This window comes from Pyxicephalus adspersus, chromosome 4 (assembly GCF_032062135.1).
Source record: "Pyxicephalus adspersus chromosome 4, UCB_Pads_2.0, whole genome shotgun sequence".
NCBI lineage: Eukaryota > Metazoa > Chordata > Amphibia > Anura > Pyxicephalidae > Pyxicephalus > Pyxicephalus adspersus.
Window position 1 is genome coordinate 132,492,243 of NC_092861.1, and position 23,489 is coordinate 132,515,731.

General features: G+C 38.1%; 2 protein-coding genes across 2 annotated transcripts; both read left to right on the forward strand.

The window, feature by feature from the left end:
- The first annotated feature begins 2,050 nt into the window (after nt 1-2,050).
- LOC140329414 (thrombomodulin-like) lies at nt 2,051-4,870 on the forward strand. Its single transcript, XM_072409664.1, has one exon. The coding sequence runs from the start codon at nt 2,144-2,146 to the stop codon at nt 3,788-3,790; it is 1,647 nt and encodes a 548-aa protein (XP_072265765.1). The 5' UTR covers nt 2,051-2,143; the 3' UTR covers nt 3,791-4,870.
- Nucleotides 4,871-15,699: 10,829 nt separating this feature from the next.
- On the forward strand, nt 15,700-21,192 carry LOC140329413 (thrombomodulin-like). Its single transcript, XM_072409663.1, has one exon. It carries the CDS (start codon nt 15,968-15,970, stop codon nt 17,663-17,665), a length of 1,698 nt encoding a protein of 565 aa, XP_072265764.1. The 5' UTR covers nt 15,700-15,967; the 3' UTR covers nt 17,666-21,192.
- The last annotated feature ends 2,297 nt before the right edge of the window (nt 21,193-23,489 follow it).

Here is a 23,489-nt window from a genome sequence, read left to right on the forward strand (position 1 = left end):
GACATAAATCAGGTTAAGCTGGGAAAAACATGTCTGCCCTCCTCCTCGCAGACCAATGTAAAAAATGGGGTTTCTGGTGAAATCCATAGTTACCATATCACCCCATTAAAAAAATCATTTTCACAAAGCTGAACTGAATCAACCAGTCCCTTGTCTTTCCCTACAACAGTTCTAGACAATCAGCAAAGGGTTCTTGCTAGCACAGCATTGTTGACCTTTAGATGAACCTCACACATAGCTAAAATGGTAATGACATAAAGGGGCCCTTTCATTCCCATATGTTAGGCACAATTAAGCATTGCAAAGTTTTGAGATTACAGCTCATTTAAATAAAGCCAGCTTCAAAATGGAAAACTATACTGGAATTATCCAGACAATTGCAGAATAATTAAATTATACCATAATACAGTTCCTAAAATCAACCAGATAGCTCGTTAGGGTAATTGCTGTGTCCAAACAGTAGAACCGGCCACATTTCTGGCACACAAATCAGAATATATTCTACACTTTGTTTTTTTGGACTTGCTAACAGCCAAGTAGTTTGCATTTAAATTCATAGCTGGACCTCTTTCTCTCATAAAAACAAATATCTAAACTTCTGGAAAAAGTTAGACGTGCAATATAATTCGTCCATGCTAATCATTAAAGTTTAGTAATAAAATGACCAGTCCAACACTAAAAATGTCACACATGATTAGATTGTAATGCAACAATACTTCCAGTTGTTTAAATTTGATGTAAACTCGACTATCAAATTGTCACACAGCTTTTACCATGTTGATGTAATTTCAAAAGTCGAAATGAATCTTTAAATCTGCAGCTTTATTTATAAGAATACCTGCTGATCCCGCAATGAAAGTCCTTGCCCAGTAATTTCCAGGTATGGGGTGACTACTGTCTCCTTGTTGTGCTTCTGCATTGACACCTTGTTACATTCAAACCTAGTAGAGACCTACTAAGTAGGCATGCCATGACACACATTGGGCCTAATTTATTAAAGATCCCCGAAGTTGGAGAAGATACACTTTTATCAGTGAAGCTTGGTGATCCAGCAAACCTGGAATCTATTTCTTCAAAGTAATTTGCTATTAGCTAGCAAATGTTTTCAATCTTGAACCAGCTCCTTTCCAGGTTCTCCAGCCTTGGGGAGCATTAAAATCAGGCCCATTGTGCAGACATGGACGGATATTGTTCACTAAACTGCAACACTCTGCAAAAATGGGAATACTCATGTGATGTCCTGCAGTGTTTCTAGACTTTTTTACATGGAGGAACCCCTTGAAAAACCTTCAAGTCTCTAAGGAATCTCTACTATAATTACTATGTTCACAACTCACATTATCCTAAATAACACCTCTGAAGGAACCCTGGTTGGGAACACTTCCTTAATATGTATGTTCTACTACACAATGATAACCTAAATACCTCTTATATTCTGTCTGTGAGAATTTTCCTTTCCTGCCTTGGGTGTTTCTCATTTATTGCTGTCTGAAGATTATTCCTTACTTCCTTGCCCTTGGAACTATGCCAGGAAAAAAATCAAAGATTCTAATTTTTCTTCACTCATTTCCACAACCAAATATTTTTACTGGAGTTCCATTTTAAACAAAGAGTTAATTCTCCCTAAACCTCCCACTTTTTCTCCTTTGCTCTAAGAGGTTTGGAACACTTATTTCAGTTTCAACAGTTATTAGTATGAGAAATACCAGAGACGTACATCCTGGTATGTAAATATGACATTGAAATTGTGTTCCCCAACACTGTTAGTCAGTTTGAACCCTCTCCAAATCGCCTACTGCACCCTTACTAAAACAATTAAGTAATTGTGATCATAAAGGACCTTTGCAATGTTTCCAATGAACAAATTAGGTGTTACAGATAAGTGATAATTGTCCCACACACCGTGTCACAAGTTTAACAATCAGTGAGTGATACAAGTAGCTCCACAGCCCTTCCTTCCAGGCATTTCCTTCCTTCTTCTTTGTGACAGGCTGCAGGGAGGGCTGGGAAACGTATAAAGTTGGGCACAGACTTCTAGGCATGACACACACCTCTGTGAGTGCAGATTTTATTTTACTTTCCCTGCTTTCACCCTCTGCCTAGCTGCCAGCACATTATTCATCTTCACACAGCAACAATAACAATGCTTCTTCTCTATGGCATTTGGGCACTGCTGACTTTAGCTGAGTTGGCACTGCAGTCTTCCTTGGATAACCGCTTACAAGAATTTGTGTGTATTGATCAAGCATGCTACTCTTTATTCTGGAATAGCAGAAGATATCCAAGAGCAAAAACAGACTGTGAAAGTAAAAACCAACACCTAATGACAGTACCAGGCCGTAAGCAAGCAGATGCAATTTCCTTATTATTTTCCAAAGTGGAGATGGATAATATCAGAGTTTGGATTGGAATGGAACCGAAAAAGGGATGCACAGATATAAACTTGCCTCTGCGGGGATTTACTTGGATTACAGGTGAAAGTTACACCGATACCATTCCCTGGAAAAATGATGATCAGAAATGTGCAAAGTCCGGGGAACTCTGTGTCACCGTGAACAATAATGGCACCTGGGAGGAGACTGAGTGCACATTGAAATCAGATGGATTGTTGTGTGAATCAATCCATTTAAAATACTGTAGACCTCTTATGTTATCAGATGAATATAATGTCAGCTATTTTCACGTTTCCCATGGCATGGGCCATAGTTTAAGTGAATTTTACCCTTCTGGCACTATTGTCCAAATATCCCCAAACATGGACAATTTGATCTGTGAAGTTAACGAAGAAGGACAGTTGAAATGGAACAAAGAGACTCCAGGAGCGTGGTCCTGTTTCATCGAAAAAGGAGGATGTGAACACAAATGCATGATGGTAAATGGCATCCCGGAATGCACTTGTCCCCTAGGATCAAAACTTAAACCGGACAAGAGGTCGTGCTCCTTGCCTTGTGATCCAAACTTGTGCAGTCAGGATTGTGATCCAAAAATAAAACCACCTAATTCTCCCTGCACGTGCTCTGATGGTTATTACCTTGCAGAAGATGGAAAAACCTGTTTAGATAATAGTTGTGCGGCCAACCCCAACACATGTGGGTACCACTGCACCAACAGCAATGGCAGCTTTACATGTAGCTGTAAACCCGGATTTCAAAACGTCCTTGACTGTAAAATTCCTGGTGAGTGTGGTGTTAATTGTAAAGACATCGATGAGTGTGAAAATATTACGTGTGCTCACGAGTGTAAAAACTTGTATGGCAGCTACATGTGTCTTTGCAGAGAAGGATTTTTCCCTGACAAAGAAAATCATAAGAACTGCAAAATGTTTTGCAACAAAGCTGAGTGTGAGCCAGATTGCCATAAAGGAAGATGCAACTGCCCAGATGGGTATGTACTGGACGAAACCAAATGTGTTGACGTGGATGAGTGTTTGGAGAGCCAATGTGAACACAACTGCATTAATTTATTTGGAACGTATCAATGCACCTGTCTAGAGGGCTACACTGCCCACGGTGATAAATGCCTTCCAAATGGCACGGAAGGACCAGCAGTGGTCACTACAGAGACTACAATAACAGACCCCTTCCCACAAATTACCTTCAGCATGGAACCAGCTATACTGTTAGGGATATGCATCGGAATTATAACCATGTTGACTGTCCTGATAGCCATGGCGTGCCACAAGCTGAGGAAGCATTACATGGATCAACATGACTTTGACTACAAGTTTAAAAACCCTGAGAAGTATGTTGTACTCCAGCAGGTAAAGACAATTCCAGAGTGGAGACTCTAGTAGTGACAAAATTCTAAAATCTTCATTGGGAGAACACTAACACTGACTTGCTGCTTCTGAGTGAATGATAGTTCAGTGGTCATTTTGGCTGACTATTGGCACATTGATCCCGATGGCTAAACCTTAGATGTGAACAGCTACTATGACTATAGGGCTTATATAATATATAATATATTGTGATTTTGGTGAGAATTTATTTTTAGTTAATATCACAGTATTTACCTTAAAGTTGTATTTTATTTTATTGTTTAGATTAGATAAAGATTTCAGATTTTTATGCCATTGTGATTTCCCTTTACATGCTATACTGTAGATACAACATTCCCCTTTTGGACGATTTCTCCTACAGCAACCAATCAAATTGCAGTTTCCTGCAGACAGCTCAGTTTGATTGGTTGCCATATATTTTGTATTACCACTGCTCTGTTTTATAAATGAAGCCTAGGTGTTGTTGTACTGTATTGCCTACTGAGTATCTTCTTCTGTAGATATTGTAAAATAGTTGTGCATAGTGCTAGAGTACTTTATTGATCAGTTAAACATAGCTAATGTGAAGGTACACAAAATATTTTGTATGCAGAAAAATTGGGATTTTTTTTTTATGCCGCTGAAAGCAAAGTAAAGGTGTTTTTGCCATTTCAAATATTTTTTTAGATAAGCTAAAGCAATGTGGGTATGACCCATTGCAACTATAAATCAAAGCAAATTGATGTAGATATTTCCTTCCTTAGTTGCTATGGGATAGCACACCCTATACATTCTCTTTTCTGCCTTGCACAGGTTAAAATATTTTTAAACCCATAAAACAAAAATGTGTTTTTTAACATTTTTTTCTGGTTTTTCTGCAAGTAACACAGCCAGACTGGTGTGATTGTACTGTATCAATGGACCCACGGATTACCCTCTTCTCCATAATAAAGGGAAGGTCATTTTTAAAGGGGCCAGAAACAATATTTCTAATAAAGAGAAAAAAGGACACTGGAAGTTAACAGCTAATGTAGCTTTAGCATTTATTGACAAAACATATCAATGATATATTTAACCAAAAGTTGGAAAATAAAGAAACTTTATTGCTGGAAATGTTGTCTTCTTTATGTTTAGATTTAAATACAAATTAAGTATTTTGCCTAAGTATAATGAAACCCACAGCACTGTCTCAATGGAAAAGAAGTATATGGAAATATCTCATGGGCCCCTAAAGGGTCTAAGCCAGCCAATCAGCAGCTCTGCCTCAATACCTCTGCTCCTGAATTCTGAAGATTAAAGGAAAATGATAATTGTTTCAGATACATCATAAAGATGATCAGTAGTTTTATAATCATGGATTGTAAAGGTTTGCTTTTATATATCTATGCAGGAATGTATCTGTTGTGAAATGACTAATATCTCTGATCCAATGCTTTTACTAAGGTGTGAATAAACCCGGTATTATTCCTTCATTCCTAGAAATCCAGTGACAGTCTGAGACTTGCTCCTCCATATAACACTGTGATAAAAATAAAACCAGAAGAGGATTATTGTTAGATACAGAACATGTTCTAAATCCTGTAGAAGTAAAAAGAAGCATCTGGATTATACAAAACACAGCTGAGGCTTCACAAGGCTTCTCTGTAAAGTGTGCACACGTGTGTATATCTGTTTCTTTGTGAATTTGTTGCTTGAATTCAATTCCAATTTAAGTTGTTATCTATAAAGAAATATGTATGTTATTGTCTTTCCTAGCAAAATGTCCCCCAAGGTCTGCCCAGAAACTTACAATTATGGAAGTGTCAATCTGTTGTCCCCCACTGCTCCCAATGGTTTCTTCTGCCGAATACATCACCAATACATGTAACCGTAGTGATGTGAAGGTTGGTGGATGGAACCACTGAGTGTAGCGGGGGGCACCAGATATCAATGTTCCCAAAAATGTCAGTTTCTGCACAGACTTTGGAAGACTATTCCTAAGCAACGGTCCAGTGCTCCTAATTTAGGGGGCAGGAAAGGTGAGTATTTTTTACAGGTAGGTAGGCAGCTAGGTAATAACTAAATATTTATTTGTATTGAAGTGACAATCACTCTAAAGTGAACCATTGCCAAGACTATATAAACTAAAGCCTCGTACAGACATCAGGTGGAGGTCAAATGATTGTAGCTGGAAATATTCTTTTGTGATCATGTGCATTCACAGATCAACGAACAAACGCTGTACACATAGTGCCATTCTGTTCAATGGAAAGTAAAGGAAGAACAAGGTCATTTCTGATCAGTCAATAATCATCATTGATGGATGACATTGGAAGACTGCTGACCCCATGTCAGATTGTAGCCCGAAACAAGCTTAGTACTGGATGACAATTATCTGTTGTGTGTATGAAGCTTTATGTATTTACATAATCTGATCAAAAATCAATTAAAAGTGAGTTCTCATTCACCTCTATAGAATGACATTCATTTTCACTTGTTCACATAAGAGTCAATAAACTTTTTTTCATCTGACTTTGTCAGCCTGTTAGCCCTTTAATATACACAGCAGTTGTTCCAAATCTGTTGAAAACCAACAGAAACCCGGCTTTAATTGTGATCTTTGAGAATGTTTCAGAATGCATTTCTTTACATTACAAGCAGCTAGAAAGGTAAGTGAGGTTTTTTTTTATCAAGTTTTAATTTACTGCATAATTATGTGAATAGTATAATATCCATAGTTTAAAACATGTACACAAATTGAAAAAAAAATCACAACTGTTATCAGACAGTATAGGATTGCCAGTTATTATTTGGGGAGTTCTGCCAAAGTTTCTGCCACATTTCTTCAAACAAAGAATTTACACCACACTTATCTACAAACAGAGAAGAGGCCAGTCAGGTAAGTATGTCGTTCTTTAAAGGCAGCTTGCATACTTGCTGTGTAAAAAAGTAAATTGCCTGTTCCAGGGCTCATAGCAAACTATGGAGCTGCAAACCAAACTGTACATTAGCTTGCGGTTGTGATGTAGTTCTTCTATCAGAGAAGGAAAAGCAACCATGTGACCAAAAGTGACTTGTTGCTTTTCTGAAATTGCGCTTTGGTCCAGTAGCAGCTGCAGCCACATACATGTGCACAATATGGTTTCTATTCGACTTGACTTCAGCTAAGACTGCAGCAAAATGCTGCAGCCAACTGCAGGTCTGAAGTGGCCTTTGCTCTTGTTTCAGAGTCTTAAAGTAAGTGGAGGACTAAGCATTTTTTAAAAGACTGCTAAGCTTGGTAGATGTGCTCTGTAAAGCCTGACCACTGCTTTGGGGCCCTTTCTATAGGTGCAAGGGAAGCTTGACAAATACATAATCAGAAAAAAGGGACAGCCAAAAGGTCAGAACCCCAAAAAAAGTAATCAGTCAAAATTAGGAAACAGGAGCAAACAGAACCAAAGGAAAGGAAGCCACACTCTCACCCACGTATATTATCATTATCTTGTATTTCTATAGTGCTAACATATACACAGCACTGTATAGTTCAGTCATGTGACTGATTGTTCCTTTAAATGGGCTCACAGTCTAATGTCTCACAATACTCATCTGTCATAAATTCAACTTAAGGCCAATTTTATGTAAGAAGCCAATTACCTACCTGCATGTTTTTGGGATGTGGAAGAACATTGAATGTGGAAGGAAACCCATGCAAACACAGGGAAAAGACACAAACTCTGTGGCTTAAATTTGAACCTGAAACCCAGCACTGCAAATGCCAAAGTCCCAACCAATGAACCAACCATGCCACCCATTAGGCGAGTTGAACCAGTAAGGTAGAAAGACACAAGAGAGCAGAGTATGCATTCAGCCCGCCATACATGGGTCAGATTATTTCTTTATTCAAGCAGCCGACTCTCCAACCTGTTTTGCCAGGTATGGAGAACATGTAAACTTGAGGCTGGAGCACTGTCACATAACCGGGGGAATAATCTATTGCTTGGCTTACTGTATGTATCCAGCAAATACCTTCAAATTCAGTGCCAGGTGAAATGTAGGCAGGAGCTGCAAAGGTCGCTGTTGACCAAGTTCATTGGAATCTTCTTTAAAGGGTCTTGGCTGTATTTTAATTAAAAAATCTCCTAAAACTATTACATATTTGTCCTTGAATAATGGTATTTTAAAAACCAATTTACATAAACCACTGTTGGTGAAAATAATGAACTTTGTAAATCATAGGGAAACAAACAAAACATTGAAATCTGACAAGTCATAAAGAAGTCAGGACAAAACTTTTTTTATTCTACGTTATGTCCTCTAGCGCCACCTGGAGCCTTTATAAAACACCTCTACGATGTACAACTTTCAAAAAGTTGCTGTTGGCATAGCCAGAGGCATCTGCTAATAGTTCGCTGATCTGCCAAGCTTTGCACTTGTGGGATGATAATAAAGTTTGTGAACAAACACTGGATGAATAAATATCAGTGGTGGATTTTTTTATTACTCTATCAACCTTTCTCAACAAAACACAGATTAGTAACAATGGACAATTGATGCTACATGTAGAAACCAATCAGATTTATTGCATTTATCCAGAAAAAGATGAATTCTGATTGACTGCAGAAAGTTACTTTTATGTTATATTTTGTCTTACTTAGTATTTCAAAGCATCATCTTTTTTAATATTTGTTTGAATCATGATGCTACTATATGGTGGGCAGCATTCACCAGCATGGGTTCACAATTATTAAGATACATTCACCAAATCCTTAGTAACCCAATCCCAGGTGAATCCATCCATCACTAACCCACATTTTCTACGGAAGAAGAAAAAAAAGAAACAAATGTTTACATGACTGCTTACCCAAATATGCAGCACAGAATTTGACTATATGTCTGCACTGCACATATCATACATTTTAGTATGCTGGACATCTGCTTTAAAGTGTAAATTCACCAAAAACTGACATGGCCTTGCAGGCTCACTAATGATCTACAGGTAGCTACATCTCAGCACTGAACATCTTCAGTGATGTTACTTTGTTTTGTTTTAACTCCTTATTGGGGTAGGGTAACGTAACAGGATTGGTGAAAATACACAAAGCCAAATGGGAACATCCAATAAGTGGAAAAGAGATAGATCAGTGCTAGAATTTTGAGGATCTATACTAAGCCTACAGAAGGTGACCCTGGACTGAACAAAGATGTTTATATACCACCAACATATTACACAGCGCTGTACATTAAATATGGGTTACAAATGACAGACAGATACAGACAGTGACACAGGAGGAGGAGAGGACACTGCCCCTAAAAGCTTACAATCTAGGTGACCTACACAATCTTTATCATGAAAAAAACTTTAATATATTGCTAGGTTCATATGAACTCCAGACATTATATACTTTCACCTGTCATGCTCTTTATTTGGAGAAAGTAGGAAACGTATAAAACTACTGCCAGGTTATTTTTGCTCTGGTAAGATTATTTTTGTATCCTGGAGATGTGATAGAGGGTTAAAGCAAATCTTCCCAAAGTAAGGGGTTTTCCCCTCTTAGTTGTCCCTGGAGTCAATGGAAGATTTTTACTCACTTCTTGCTCCTATGACAAGTTTAAATGTAATGTTTCCCATTACTTTCAGCCTTGGTGAGCAGAACAAATGGAAGGGTGAATTTCCCCAGGGAGGATTCACATATAGAATAAAACTTGGCAGAGGTAGACATCCATTGTTCCATGTATTTTTGTTGGCCTCATGTGTTGGCCCCATACAGTCCACAGTTGCCCCTCCCATGTCTGCATTTCTCAATGTTAGCTGCACATATAGGGTTCATTATCTATATATCCTGATTCTTGGATCCAACCAATTACAGCTATGAAAAATAAACCATCTTCATATGGTACAAAATGTATTATCCCTATTGTACATATTCATGTTAAGGACTGTCATCAATCTACAAAGGCACAAGTTTGTCTCTATTGCTGAGCAATGTTCAATAGTACTGGTAACACAGCATGAAAGCTGACTACAGGCAGTCCCTGAGGTAAGGATCAAGTGACCAATAAGAACAGACAGGGTTCTCAAACAACTTGGTTGATGGAGCTACTATAGGTAGTACCTGAGTTACGGTTACATCTGACATTTGAAAGACTTCTAGATATGAACGGGGCTTCCCTGCTCGCTGGTGTGCAGGACAGAGGCTTGATAGGGGGTGGGGGCAGTTTGCATGACTTGCAGAAGAAATCTTTTGCTAAACACAGCTGAGGTTGTGGATGATATTAAGGACTGAACTCTTTCTACAGCCTCTTGTAACTCTTTAATGACCAAGACAAACTCTGCAGTTGTTTCTTTCTGCATATCAAAGCACAGCTTGCTCCATAAGTTAATAAATGTCTGTCTTTGTTTGGGATTAGCTCACAGTGAGGATTTAATACAGTAACTGACACCAAGCAGCCTAATAATATGTTGAGACAAGCATCTGTTCTAATTGCATTCATTAAACGAATGTATCTGTTCCGACTTACATACAAAATTCAACTTAGGAACAAACTTACAGTCCCTATCTCGTATGTAACCCAGGGACTACCTGTATATATTTTGTCTTCTTTGAAAGCCTTGTGGAGGGGAAAAAATCACAAAGGCCTTTCCATTAACAATGTTAACAAAATCCAGTGCCAAACATATTTCTTTATTTATTATTGCTGCTTTACTTAATTTGTATATGAATTGTTTGCAGTATTATTTTTATCCACAACAATATATTAAACTGTCAACCAACGTGCATAAAGATCAAGTGAATGAAGATTATTACACTGTCATGCATTTATTGGATAAATTAAGGGCATTTGTAAATTAAGGGAATGTAGAGAGCTCCTGCATAACATTTCTTTTGTTTTTCTGGACTAAATGTTCAAAATATTTTTGTAGGTAGGTAATAGGAATTAAATATTAAATAGATGCAGCCAGCAGGTGGAGCTCTAGGATCCTGTTCAAGTGTACCTGTATATTCTCCACCGTTTTGTAGGAAAATGTTGTTTATGGAACTCTGTTGCTCAAGCTCAAATTTACAATTTACATATGCAACTTAATAGATCAGATGAGTGAATCATAACCTTTCTATTCTAGTCTTCTTCAGAGGAGCGGTATAAAGTTTCAGGCTGCATGTACATTAATAAATTGCTGTTTATCTGACTGATGTAAAAATGTCTAAGTTCTGCAGTTATGGATAAAATATCTGTGATCAGTGATGTTTGGCGCTTACTTGAGTCATGCACACATTCATGCACACATTCAGACCCTTTCTTCCCCTTTGCATCATGTAGCTGCCTTCTGCTTTCCCTATTTATCATGACTATTTTCAGTAATGATAATAATAATCAGAAAATATATTTAAGAAATATTATTAAATATTTCTATTATTAAAGAAGAAAAAAAAACATATTTATTGCATTGCAACAAAGCATGAGAATATCAACAGCATGCTAAGTAAAATAAAACAGAGACAAGAAACGGTTGTACATGCAGTGCAGCAACAGAACACAAGTATAATAGCAGCATGCCATAAAACGCAATGTTCATAGCAAACTACTACAAAACAGCGCAGGTGTGACAATATGTAAAACACAAATAGGCAAAAGTTATAACAAACTGCTAACCATGACAATATATAAACAACAAATTATGGAGAGTTAGTGACCCAGCCATCCTAACCTGCCTTTATATTACCTTTGCAATAATATTGTGCCGGCATGGTCAGGGTTACCAGAAGCATGTTTGGGGTCATGAAATATGTGGGCGGGAGAATACATTTTTAAACATGGTAGGGTCAATTTTTATTTTAGAACTTTGCTCATTAGTATGCCAATGCTTCAAGCTGCAATAAGTTTTTGTCCCAAGTCATTTGGCACTATCCCTGATATCAAAATTTATATTTTCCTTTTTTCACAAAGTTAACTAAAATTGTATAGTAAAGGGACTCTTGCTAAAACAACAACATAAATATCAATTTTGCAGCCAATTGGGCTCTGCCAAAATACACATATACAAAGATTTTCCATTCCATGTGGTTTAAAATTGCACCTACGGCTTTAAAGAGGAACTAAACTCAAAAGTCCCCGAAAACAACAAAAATACACCTACCTTCCATATCCCGTAGGGCAGTCCGAACCGAGGTCCCTTCTATCAGGTCCCACGTCATCCTGGCATCTGTCTTCGGGCCAGCGGTTCTGGCGCGGCCATCTTCGCCTCTTCTTCCTACGTTACCCAAACCAGGTGCGGAATCGGGTGATGTAGATGGGAAAAAAACTGCGCATGCGTGAGGGCCAAATGCGACAATTTGTCATTTTTATGTAGTATATAGTAAATGCACATGGTCACTAGTACCAAGTCCCCAACAACTGAAGCCAGGATATACATTTGCTACCAGGACTTTATCGGTACCTAAATGAAATTGTCAAATTCATGTCCAAAAGTTTAAATAAAAGCAACACTTTATTTTCTCATGATCCAAAAAAATCCATTAAAACAAAAGCTAAATTTGGCAGCATATAGTTATTATCCACAATTTGCTATTAGTAATTGAACCACCAATACATGTGTACATCAATAAGCAATTCAATCAAAATGATATCATAAATGTTCTTTTACGCGTTTCACCATACACAGCTTTTCCAAAAAGAGCATAAACAACTGATAATATACAGGGGACCAGCCTAACATCAGACCAAATGTAAATGTGATAGTGAGAGCCGGGTGGAGAAGGACCAAAATATAGACATCAATTCAAAATACTGCCAGGCTAACATATTTCTAAGATGTAACAAGGATATAGGAGGCAAAAACAAAGTTAATCCAAGGCAGAATGCTGATACATAATATGCAGCAAAATGTGTTATACTACACTAAACCTTTCCCCAACCACTAAATTATCAATGTATATATAATGGATATTTTGTGTCATAGGGTGTGTCCTTTGCCTACATATTTTGTGCTTAAGTCCCTTTTCTTCGCTCATATAGTTAGGAGGTGTGAACAAAGCATGAAAATACAACTACCTTCAGTACGGCACATAAAGCATTTGCCAAAGCCTTTTTGAATTGGCCCCAACTTGACTGCAATTATTGCTGCAGTAATGCTGAAAACAAACTATTGCTTCTATGAAGCCGCTCACTCATTTTTCCAGACAACTGAAGCATAATGGAATGCTACTATAACAGAGCTCCTGAAATCACCCAGCTTATTAGGGTTATTGCTGACTCAGGATAGTACATTGTCCTCGACTCTCCAGCAGCACACAAGTGATGGACACATTTTCACATGCTGACTGATTTGTATGCTAATACACTCTTGGATGAAGCTGAGGGTGAGGGGTACTTAGTGGATGAATCAGAATTTAAGCTTTCTACTCAACTAGCAAAGGAGAAAATCAAATGTTGGTTGGCTCAGTGGATAGCACGCTTGCCTTTGCAGGACTGGCTCACAGGGTGGAATCTCGGTCAGGACATTGCAAGTCCTGTATGTTCTTCATGTGTTTGCTAGGGTTTCCTAAGGGGTACTACATTTTCCTCCAATTAGGTTAATTGGCTACCCCTCAAAATCAGACTTAGATTGTGTTAATGAGATAGGACTATGGTAGGGACATTAGATGCTTGAGCCCCTTTGGTGGACAAATTGTGGAATTATTTTGGACCTTGTAAAGCTCTGCGTAATATGTTGGTGCTATATAAATACAAGTAAATAAATGTTACATCCCATAGCCAAAAAGATCATTGTCATTAGGTAAAGGGACAAAGAACCCTCATTGCTCAAAGAACCCTAATAACCCCTGGAGGAACAGGTTGAGACACATTCCAGACAAAGAAGATGGAGATTTGAGAATAGAGGTATTAAGGACAACTAGATCTGCTACCAAATTACAGTAGGTCCAATTTGGCTCGACAAACACTTTAACCAATACATTTATTTTTAGAGCTATATGCTTCAGAGCTAAAAAGTGAACATCTAAGGAGGAGAACGTGAAGACCGGGGAATTTGGTATGAAAAAAGGTCCAAATGAAAAGTAGTTTTAACCAGTACATTTATTTATGAAGATTAATCCTCCAGAGTTAGATGCAGGACAAATGAGGTGGAGAAATCAAGAACAAGAGGGATGTAGTACCAAAGGAGATTCACAACTAAAAGTTTTAGCTAGAAAAGGGACATTTGATTAGAAATTAATGACAGAGGAGTTTATAGCCAAAAAAAAAATCATTAGTGTCAGGAACCTGATGGACAAATTGCTAATTGCTTAAGGAACCCCTAGGAATCTCTGGAGGAAGCCGAAGCAGTGAGGATGCTCCAAAGCAAGAAGGTCCTACGGTTTATTTATACACTCAAGAGCTAGAAGATGAACATCATAGAAAGAAAAAATTAAGTACAAAGGAATTTGGTATTAAAAAAAGGTCCACAGTTTAAAATATATATTAACAAGTACATTTATTTATGAAGATCTATGCTCCAGGGTTAGAAGTAGGACAAAGAGGAGGAGATATGGGATACAGGGGGATGTGGTACCAAAGGTCCAAAATTAAATGTTTGGGCTAGAAGAGGGACATTTGAGGAGGTTATTAAAGGAAAGAAAAGGTTAAAGACAAAAAAAAAAAATACTTGGTATCAGTTAAATGGACCTGAGGGGACATATTGCTTAAGGAACCTCTAATTACCTCTGGAGGAAACCTAGCTGAGAGACTGCTCCAAAGCAAGAAGAAGAACATCTGAGAATAAGGACTCAGGAACAAAGTGATCAGCTACCAAAGGAGGTCCAATTTGGCTGTACAAACACTTTAACCAATACATTTATTTATGGTAATATATGCTCAAGAAAAGGAAGGAGAAATTAAGGACAGAGAAATTTGGTATAAAATAAAAAGTCCACCATTTAAAGGATATTTTGACCAATACATTTATTTATGAAGATCCAAGCTCCAGAGGTAAAGTAGCACAATTAAGAAGGAGGTATTTGATACAGGGGCATCTGGTACCAAAGGCCCAGAACTAAAAGTTTTGGCTAGAAAAGAGACATCTGAGGAGGATAAATTAACCCTCTGAGTGGTAATCCCAAGTGTGGCTAAAAAAAATAGCTGAAAGGTAACCTCGAGCCACACTCAGGGTAGCTAGAAACTTTAAAAAAAAAACACTTATCTGGTCCTATCAGTGTCCCTTGGCATCCTGCCCATCAGATCCCATCCCATGCTACTGTACAGATAAATTACAGGTTTTAGTATTTTTATGCACCCTTGTTTTAGCAGATTTTTGTGTTTTTTTATATTTAAAAATTATTTATTAATAATGGACATATTTCAGTGAGTTATGCCTAAGAATTAAAAAAAAATAAATTTCTATGCAAAACAATTTAGTGCTTTTAGCATAAAAATACTGACATATTGACTGACACAATTAGACTGCCAGGGACAGAGGAGTTTATTAGGCACATAAATCATTGGTATGAGTTAAATGGACCTGAGGGGACAAATTGCTCATTGCTTAAGGAACCCCTAGGAACTTCTGGAGGAAGCCTAGCTGAGAAACTGCTCCAAAGCAGAGGGATCAGCTACTATTAGAGGTCCAATTTGGTTGTGCAAACACTTTAACCTATACATTTATTTATGGATATATATGTTCAAGAGCTAGAAGATGAACATAAAGGAGAAATTAAGGACAGAGGAATTTGGTACCAAAAAAAGGTCCAAACCTTTTCAAACACCAGTACTTCTTTGAAGATGTCCATAGCTCCAAAGGAGTTCCTTCTACATAAAGTAGAGTACAACTAAGTTTATGGAAAGTTTTAGAAACTTTCTATCTATGACTTCTTCCTGCTTTATAATAAATGAGAAGTAATTTTTTTACATGGGACAGGGTTAAAAAGTGCATGAGACCCGAATCCTCCCAGTAAGGATGAAACAGGACCAGCCCCGCCTGTCCCCTTATTCACTTTCACTGATTCGAACTTCGCGATCCTCTGAATGTAGCGATCACCACATAGCTGTGCAGCAATCTGCAAGTGTTGTAAGCATATCATCATCATCCCAAAGCGGCTCCAGCCCTTCCTTCCAGGCACTTCCTTCCTTCCCTTCAATACTGGGCTGCTGGGAGGGCTGAGAGCATATAAAGTTTGGGCATAGACATGACACAGATCTGTGCGCAGCTCTCGTCCATGCACATTTAGCGCAGCGCCTGGCACCCAGCACCGTGCTTTGCTCTGCAGCCACCAGGACAAGATGCTGACTTTCTGCATTATCTGGGCACTCATCGCCCTGTGCCAGTCGGCTCCTATGGATGAAGTCTTCTCCACCTCAGAGTTTGTGTGCCTGGATCAAGCCTGCTATTCTGTATCCTGGGAAAAGAAGAAGTTTGAAAAAGCCAAGACTACATGTGAGGCCAGGAATGGGCAGCTTCTGACAGTGACAAATACAGTGCAAGCTGATGCCATCTCTTTACTTGTGTCCAAAGCAGAGACAGATGTCAGAGTTTGGATAGGACTGGAACAGCCATTTAAAAACAGATGCACAAATATGTTAGAGTCTCTGAGAGGCTTCTCTTGGGTGAGTGGGGATAATAAAACAGATTACACCAACTGGAGGAAACCTGGGGTGAGGAAGTGTGGTGCCCTCTGTGTCACTGTGCACAAGGATGGCACATGGGAAGAGACTCTCTGTGACTTTAAAGCTGATGGTTACTTGTGTGAATTGGAATATACAGGTTTATGCAGTCCACTTACCCTGAAGTCAGTGGTTAATATCACTTATTCTCACAAGTCACTTGGATTGGGCCGTAGCGGGGGTTCTATCTTCCCATCGGGCACCAATGCTTATATAGCTTCCCTTAAGGACTCTCTGTTCTGTGCCAGCGAAGGAGATGGACAACCACAATGGAAGAGTGAAGTCCCAGGGCCTTGGGATTGCAGTATTGAGAAAGGTGGATGTGAAAATGATTGTGTGATGGAGGATGGGATGTCAATATGTACCTGTCCCCCAGAGACACACCTGAAAGACGATGGCAGGACTTGTGTCAAACCGTGTGACCCCAATCCCTGTAGTCAGCTTTGTATTCCAATATCAGAGTCACCTGGCTTTGTCTGCATGTGCCAGGAGGGATATGAACTTGCAGATGATCAAAAGACCTGTATAGATATTGATGACTGTGCAGTCAACCCCAATATATGTGATCACCATTGCACCAACACCATCGGCAGCTTTGTCTGCGGCTGTAAACCTGGATTGGAGTTGGTGACCAATCCTGATTGTGATGACCCCGATGGGTGTCCATCGGAATGTGTGGACATTAATGAATGTGACAGCCCATTCACCCAGTGTGAGCATGACTGTGAAAACCTTGAGGGGGGCTACAGATGCTTCTGTTTTGAAGGCTTTGTGGTGGATGAAAATAACCCCAACAAGTGCAAAAGATTTTGCAACACCTCTTTCTGCCAGGCTGAATGTGACATCAATGACATCAACAAATGCGAGTGTCCAGATGGCTACATAGTGGACCAGAACGATGAAGGTATGGCAATCTGCACTGATGTAGATGAATGTGAGAGTAATCCTTGTGATGGCATCTGTACCAATTTATTTGGGTCATATGAATGTACCTGTCCAGAGGGCTTTATAGCCAATGGCTCTGAATGCAAATCTGAAGAAGGCTCAGGATTGCCTGAAACAACAACTACCGCCAAACGACCATTTGAGACCCCACCAACCAAGCCTTCCCAACCAGATATTCACAGCCTACAGCCAGCCATGTTGCTGGGTATATGCATTGGAGTTATATCAATATTAACTGTTCTGATTGCAATTCTGTGCCACATGCTGAGGAAGCATTACATGGAGGAGCATGCCTTGGACTACAAGACAAAAAACAATGAGAAGAATGTAAGACTTCAGCAAGTAAAAACAGATTCACAGAGAAAACTTTAGTGCTCCAATTTCATAGACTGTGTTTTCATTGACTATTTACCATGCTGCCTCTGGGTACAGTGAGTAGATATAGCCGGAAATATGGCTTTAAATTGGAGGACAAGGTGTAATGTGCAGTTCCCCAATGCATCCAATCAGAAGTCATACTTCATCATCCTGGCTAGTTTATATTGTGAGATTTGATGGCTTTTTATTGTTTACTGTATTCGGTGATGCTCACCCAGTAAATAGGCCCCACAAACTAAATCCTAGCCAACATGTCTTTTTTTACATCACTGAATCAACAAAATCTAGAGGTGAACTACTAAAAGTAATAGAGAAGGTTTAGTTTGCAAAGTGATTGCACACTTAGTAGATCCATTGAAGCTGTGTTCATGTTCAAAATCTAATAATGCCTAAGGGTAATAAAAAAGACAGGATTCATGCTTGCATGTGATTGGACGATGAAGTGAGCACAAGTTCACATTTTTCACTAAACTTTTACTAGTGAACAGCATACATTCCCTTAATAAATTAACCCTATGGGTAAGGGTCATTTTTTATCATTATTATATTTCATTTAGTTGAATGTCACACTACATAGCTGTTTATTAAGTAGATCAGATCTCAGATTGGTCTTGTAGCCAGTTTAGGATGAGTACAGATGTTTAGATCTGTCAGTGAGAATTGAGATCTGCTCAGTTTTGCTTGAATTACATTGTAATGAGCCGGCTGAGACCTTTTTACTGACTCGGCTGTCCATTGAAAACAAAGTGATCTGCAACCGGTTATACAGAGAGCTTCCAGTATGTCAGACAATATTCATAGTATTATCTGTAAAGTGTTAATCAATTCATAGCACAATTATTGCAAGTTGTGTTCTAATTCAGTTTCATTTGTTGCTTTGAAATAAAGATTGTTCACTTGGCAAAGTGACAGCTCATTTAGCTTAGTAAATATGAAAATGAGTTCACAATGAATGACAAATTGTGCAAAGAAAATTAAAAAAAAATTTCACTGTGAACATTCAGTTTTCTAAGTGAACGCTTTTATGCACAATGATGCCAAAATTTTTATATCTTTACAGCAGGACAGAACTGCTAAGTGTTGATAAAACTTTAAAAAAACATTTTACTATATATACACTTTGTGCAGTATACATGAAGCTTTGAGATTCGGACGCTGGCACTTTAGGATCAATATTAAAGGGCATAAATTTGTTTTTTTTCTTTATATAGAAAATACATTCATCAGTGTTATCAGGGTCAATTAGATTAGATAGAATAAAATCCCTATTTCAAGCATATGAAATATTGGGAACCGTGTTGTTATTCATGGAAATGAATCAAATGTTTAATATTTTCCTGTATATAAATAATGCAGAATGACGGATATGGTGACTTTATGGTACACAGATCATTTTTTTTTATTGTTTATTGTAAATTGCAAACTCCAGTTTTGCTCCTATTAATGGAATGCTCCATGATGAGCTTTTCTTTTTGAACAAGGAGAATTTTTTGGAGAACTTTAACTGGGAATGACTGTGATCCCTCTTCTGGAAAGCTGGGATGTGATTTGCTGCCGTCAAGGAGGACTGTTTTATATAAGTGTTTTATAAAAAAAGTTTCCATTGCCTGTATGGAATATTGAAACCCCAGTGTAACTGTTCTTGTCTGCTCTCAGGAGAGAAGTGCAGAGAGTCATACTGCTTAGATTAAATTACTGTTGGCGTTCATTTGACTCAAAAAGCATGTGACTGAAAATAATCCGGCATTAAGTCATGAGCAGATAGAACTCTTAAAAGGAAATATGTACTGAGACAAATACATGAACATTTCATAATCATCGCTGACTTCCTGCTATTTGCCTGGCTGCCTCTGCTTTTTATATTTTTTGTGTAAAACTAATTTTAGATATACAGTGTCAAACTACGTGGCGCACAGCTCCTGGGTGCACATTGGGCCATGATTTGCATGAGGCAGTGCAGATCTTCAGACCTCAACTGCCATGGCCGAAGGGGACATGACACCTTTGCAAACCATAATTTGTTGAAGCTGCAGCAGTGTGCAAATAAAGGATCCTAAGCACTACTATTCACATGAATGGGAGAGGTTGGGACAGTGATTAAGCCTGTGGCAGACCGCTGCAGATCGCAGGTCTGAATTGGCCAGATACAAATCAAGTGGGTAAAGGGTGATATCACATCCAAGTCCTAATTCTGTTTGTTCTGGGTCAATGACACAATGGCCTTGATTTATTAAAACTCTCCAAGGCTGCAGAGAATACAGTAAATCTGGGTGATCCAGCAAACCTGGAATAGTTCTGGTCCAGTATTCAAAATGTTTGCTAGCAAACAGCCAATGATGTTTAAATAGCCATTCCATGTTTTCTGGATCACCCAGTTTCACTGATGAAAATGTATTATCTTCAGTCTTAGAGAGCTTTAATAAATCAGGCCCAAAAAACTACGGTAAGACTACTGGGTAGCCAGGCAGTTAGCATCTTCAGAAGTTTCCAGAGCAATGACGGTTTACATATTGCTGTCTGTGCAGGCTGTCATTAATGCTGCTTGTTCTTTCTGACATTTTCTTACATTTTCCTGCAGTTATTGCTAAGGGTCAACCCATCCTAAACTGTTGTTTCATTCCTTAGGAGGTACTTGAGAGGTAAAGTGCTTCTTGTCTTCCCAATTCTCTGTTCAGCTGATAGGGATGAGGAGAATATGCCCTGTGTAGACTCTAACCTAGAGCTTACACAGAGCCGAGGACTCCTTCCATGCCCCCATGTGACAGCGCTAGGTGCCTAAGCACAGTCATAAAAGAAGTAGAGGTGTCACTTACTTCCCTATATGTAGAGTACTGAGTACCTCTTTTTTATTTGGGAAACAGTTACGGCAGCAGGCAGATCAAACAAAAAGTGTAAATGTGAGGTTGGGTAGGGGCGTTAGGGAAAACTTGCCCAAATGGGCAAAGTACTCATTTTTCCTAAGTCATTTGACAAATTCTTGCATCCTTTGGGAACTCTATTGGTGACATCGTTCTATTCCCATTCTTGTTTCTGCACCCCTGCCCAGGCTACTAGGAGGGGTTTCCTTTCCGTGTGTTGAAAGGAGACACCCAAAGCTCCATGGGGACAGGAACAAAGTCAGGAATTACGGCCAAAAGGTCTCACTGTTGGAGTATTCGAAACATAAGAATCCTGAGCTTGGCCTTACAAGCTCTACCTATAGCTAAGTGTCACTTTTATGGGTGGAATGATCCTTTAAGCCATAGGTTTGTACTACATGTATGTAAATATATCATAGTGCAGTGTTAATGAACAGTTCCTGAATTTATTGCGGTTATGGACAAAGTACTTCATAACACAGAGGACACCAGCTAGGTTTTGTTTGTGTAGTGATAATAAATCAAGCACAAGTTAGTAATATATGTGAATAATTATTTATTGTATAGACTTTGTACAGTACATGTACAGTATGTGTGTTTTTGTGTAAATTTACTTGTATTGTTAGAAATGAGTATTTCAAATCAATAAATATGTTAAGAGTTCTTGTGATTGTAATGTGTTTTTAGTGCGAAAGAATAATTCATGAAGTATTGATATGAAAAAATGAATTGTTAAATTTGATATTTTTTTAGAGGGTACCATTATTTAGTAAAAGGGAACCCATGTAAAAAAAAACTAGGGGGGAAATAAGAAAAAAACAAATCAGGGATCATAATGCTAGGCATTTTTATCCAATATTGCATTTCAAATGCATCCTTCTGTGTTAAAATGAGAAGTGCAATGTTTGACATTATTATTATGTTTGACAAGAGCAGTATGGGTTAATTTGCTTTTCATGCAGTACAAGCACACCTCCATACACTTTAGAAGGACAGGTTGCATCCAAAGAAATGCAATAAATGCAGAGCAGGTTGCCCATAGCCTTTGAACTTTTATGGGTACTGCTCAGTTAGTCGAGAGGATTTTGCTGACTGGGATTTGATGTGTGTTGCAAATAAAATAAAACATCTTTCATCAACACGAGACCCTACCTATCCTACAACCCACAGGGTTGCATCACTTTCTGCAGGATTTTAGGAGAACTGGTATTTGCACATTTCGAGCAAACACTCATCAGGACTATGTAGCAGCAAATTTTCCCAAGATGTGAGATTCTCAGATTTCTAAGGTTTTGCGAGAAAGTGATGCAAAAGTGGCATCACTTCCTGCAGGGTCCTAGGAGAACAGATATTTCCAGATTTTGAGAGATCACTAATGTAGCAACTAATGTTCATTAGATATGGAATTCCAAGATTTAAAAGGATCTTGCCAGAAGGCTGAGTAATGCAGACGTTAGGGGGGAAAGGTAAGTAACTTTTTTTTACCTGTGTATATATATATCTCAATTTCCAATAATACATATTCCTATCAGTGATCAATAAGAACAGACAGGGTTCCCAAACAACTTGGTTGATGGAGCTTCTATAGGTACTCCCCAATTTAAGGACATCCGACTACAGACTACTCTTAGATACGAACGGGGCTTTCCTGCTTGCTCATGTGCAGGATAGAGGCTTTATGGGGGGGAGGCGGCAGTTTGCATGACTTGCAGAAGAAATCTTTTGCTAAACACAGCTGAGGTTGTGGGTGCCCTTAAGAGCTGAGCTGATCTGTAATAAAGCACAACTTGCTCTAAGAGTTGATGAATGTCTAGGCTTCATAAAGTTTTTTTTTTGCTTTGCTTGTGATTTACTCACAGTGAGGATTTTATACAGCACCTGACACCACACTGCCTAATATTATGTTGAGACAAACATCTGTACTAATTACATTTATTAAAATAATTTACCTGTTCTGACTTACATACAGATTCAACATAAAAACAAACCTACAGTCCCTATCTCGTATGTAACCCGGGGACTACCTGTATAATAAAATCATAGGATAGTAAGAATCCTCACCTTTGTTTAGTGATAATCTTGTCATTTATTCCCATAAAACAGAAGGTGTTGTAAATTTTGTAATACCTCTGGCTTTATGTGAACAAAGGTCACAAATATCACTATACCAAGGTGAAGCTTCTTTTTATATTATGAGCGAGATTTCCTATCCAGTTAACAGGTTTCAGACCAAAGAGGAAGAGGAAAAAAAAATATTTACTCTATGGGAAGCCGAGGATGAAAATGTGTTGATGAGTATTCTCTCGAAATTTGGGATCCTCAATTTTCCCAAGCTCCAACAGGAAGTCTGTTTTCAAAGTAATAGCTCTTAAACAGAAACATTTAATACCTGGCAGATATTCCTAACCTTCCCCGCTCTATGCACAAAGAAAAATAATTAACTGTCTGGAATTTGGTTTAATACAATAACACATTTATGAAAGCACAAATGGTGAAATGTGAATAGGACTTATGTGAATAACCTAATAGTAAAGATTATATTATTATTATTACTATTATTAATAATATTATTATTATTATTAATAATAATAATAATAATAATAATAGGGGTTGCAAATGACAAACAGTTGATACAGGAAGAGGAGAAGGGGACCCTGCCCAGAAGAGCTTACAATCTAAGAGGTTAGATTACAGTAGGTATACAGTGTATTACAGTAATAACGTATGATATTTATTTACTAAAATACATTATTATTCATTCCTTCACTTATGAAGTTGGAATAATCAATCTTAGCTACACATCATGGAACTATTCAGTGTTGTGGTTAGTTGCTGCAACAAACGTATTCCATATTTAGAATATCTATATCTATATATATATATATATATATATATATATATATGTCATACAGCATATTCAGCTTAAAGCGAAAAAACAAAAAATATAGAGTGTTGTTCCT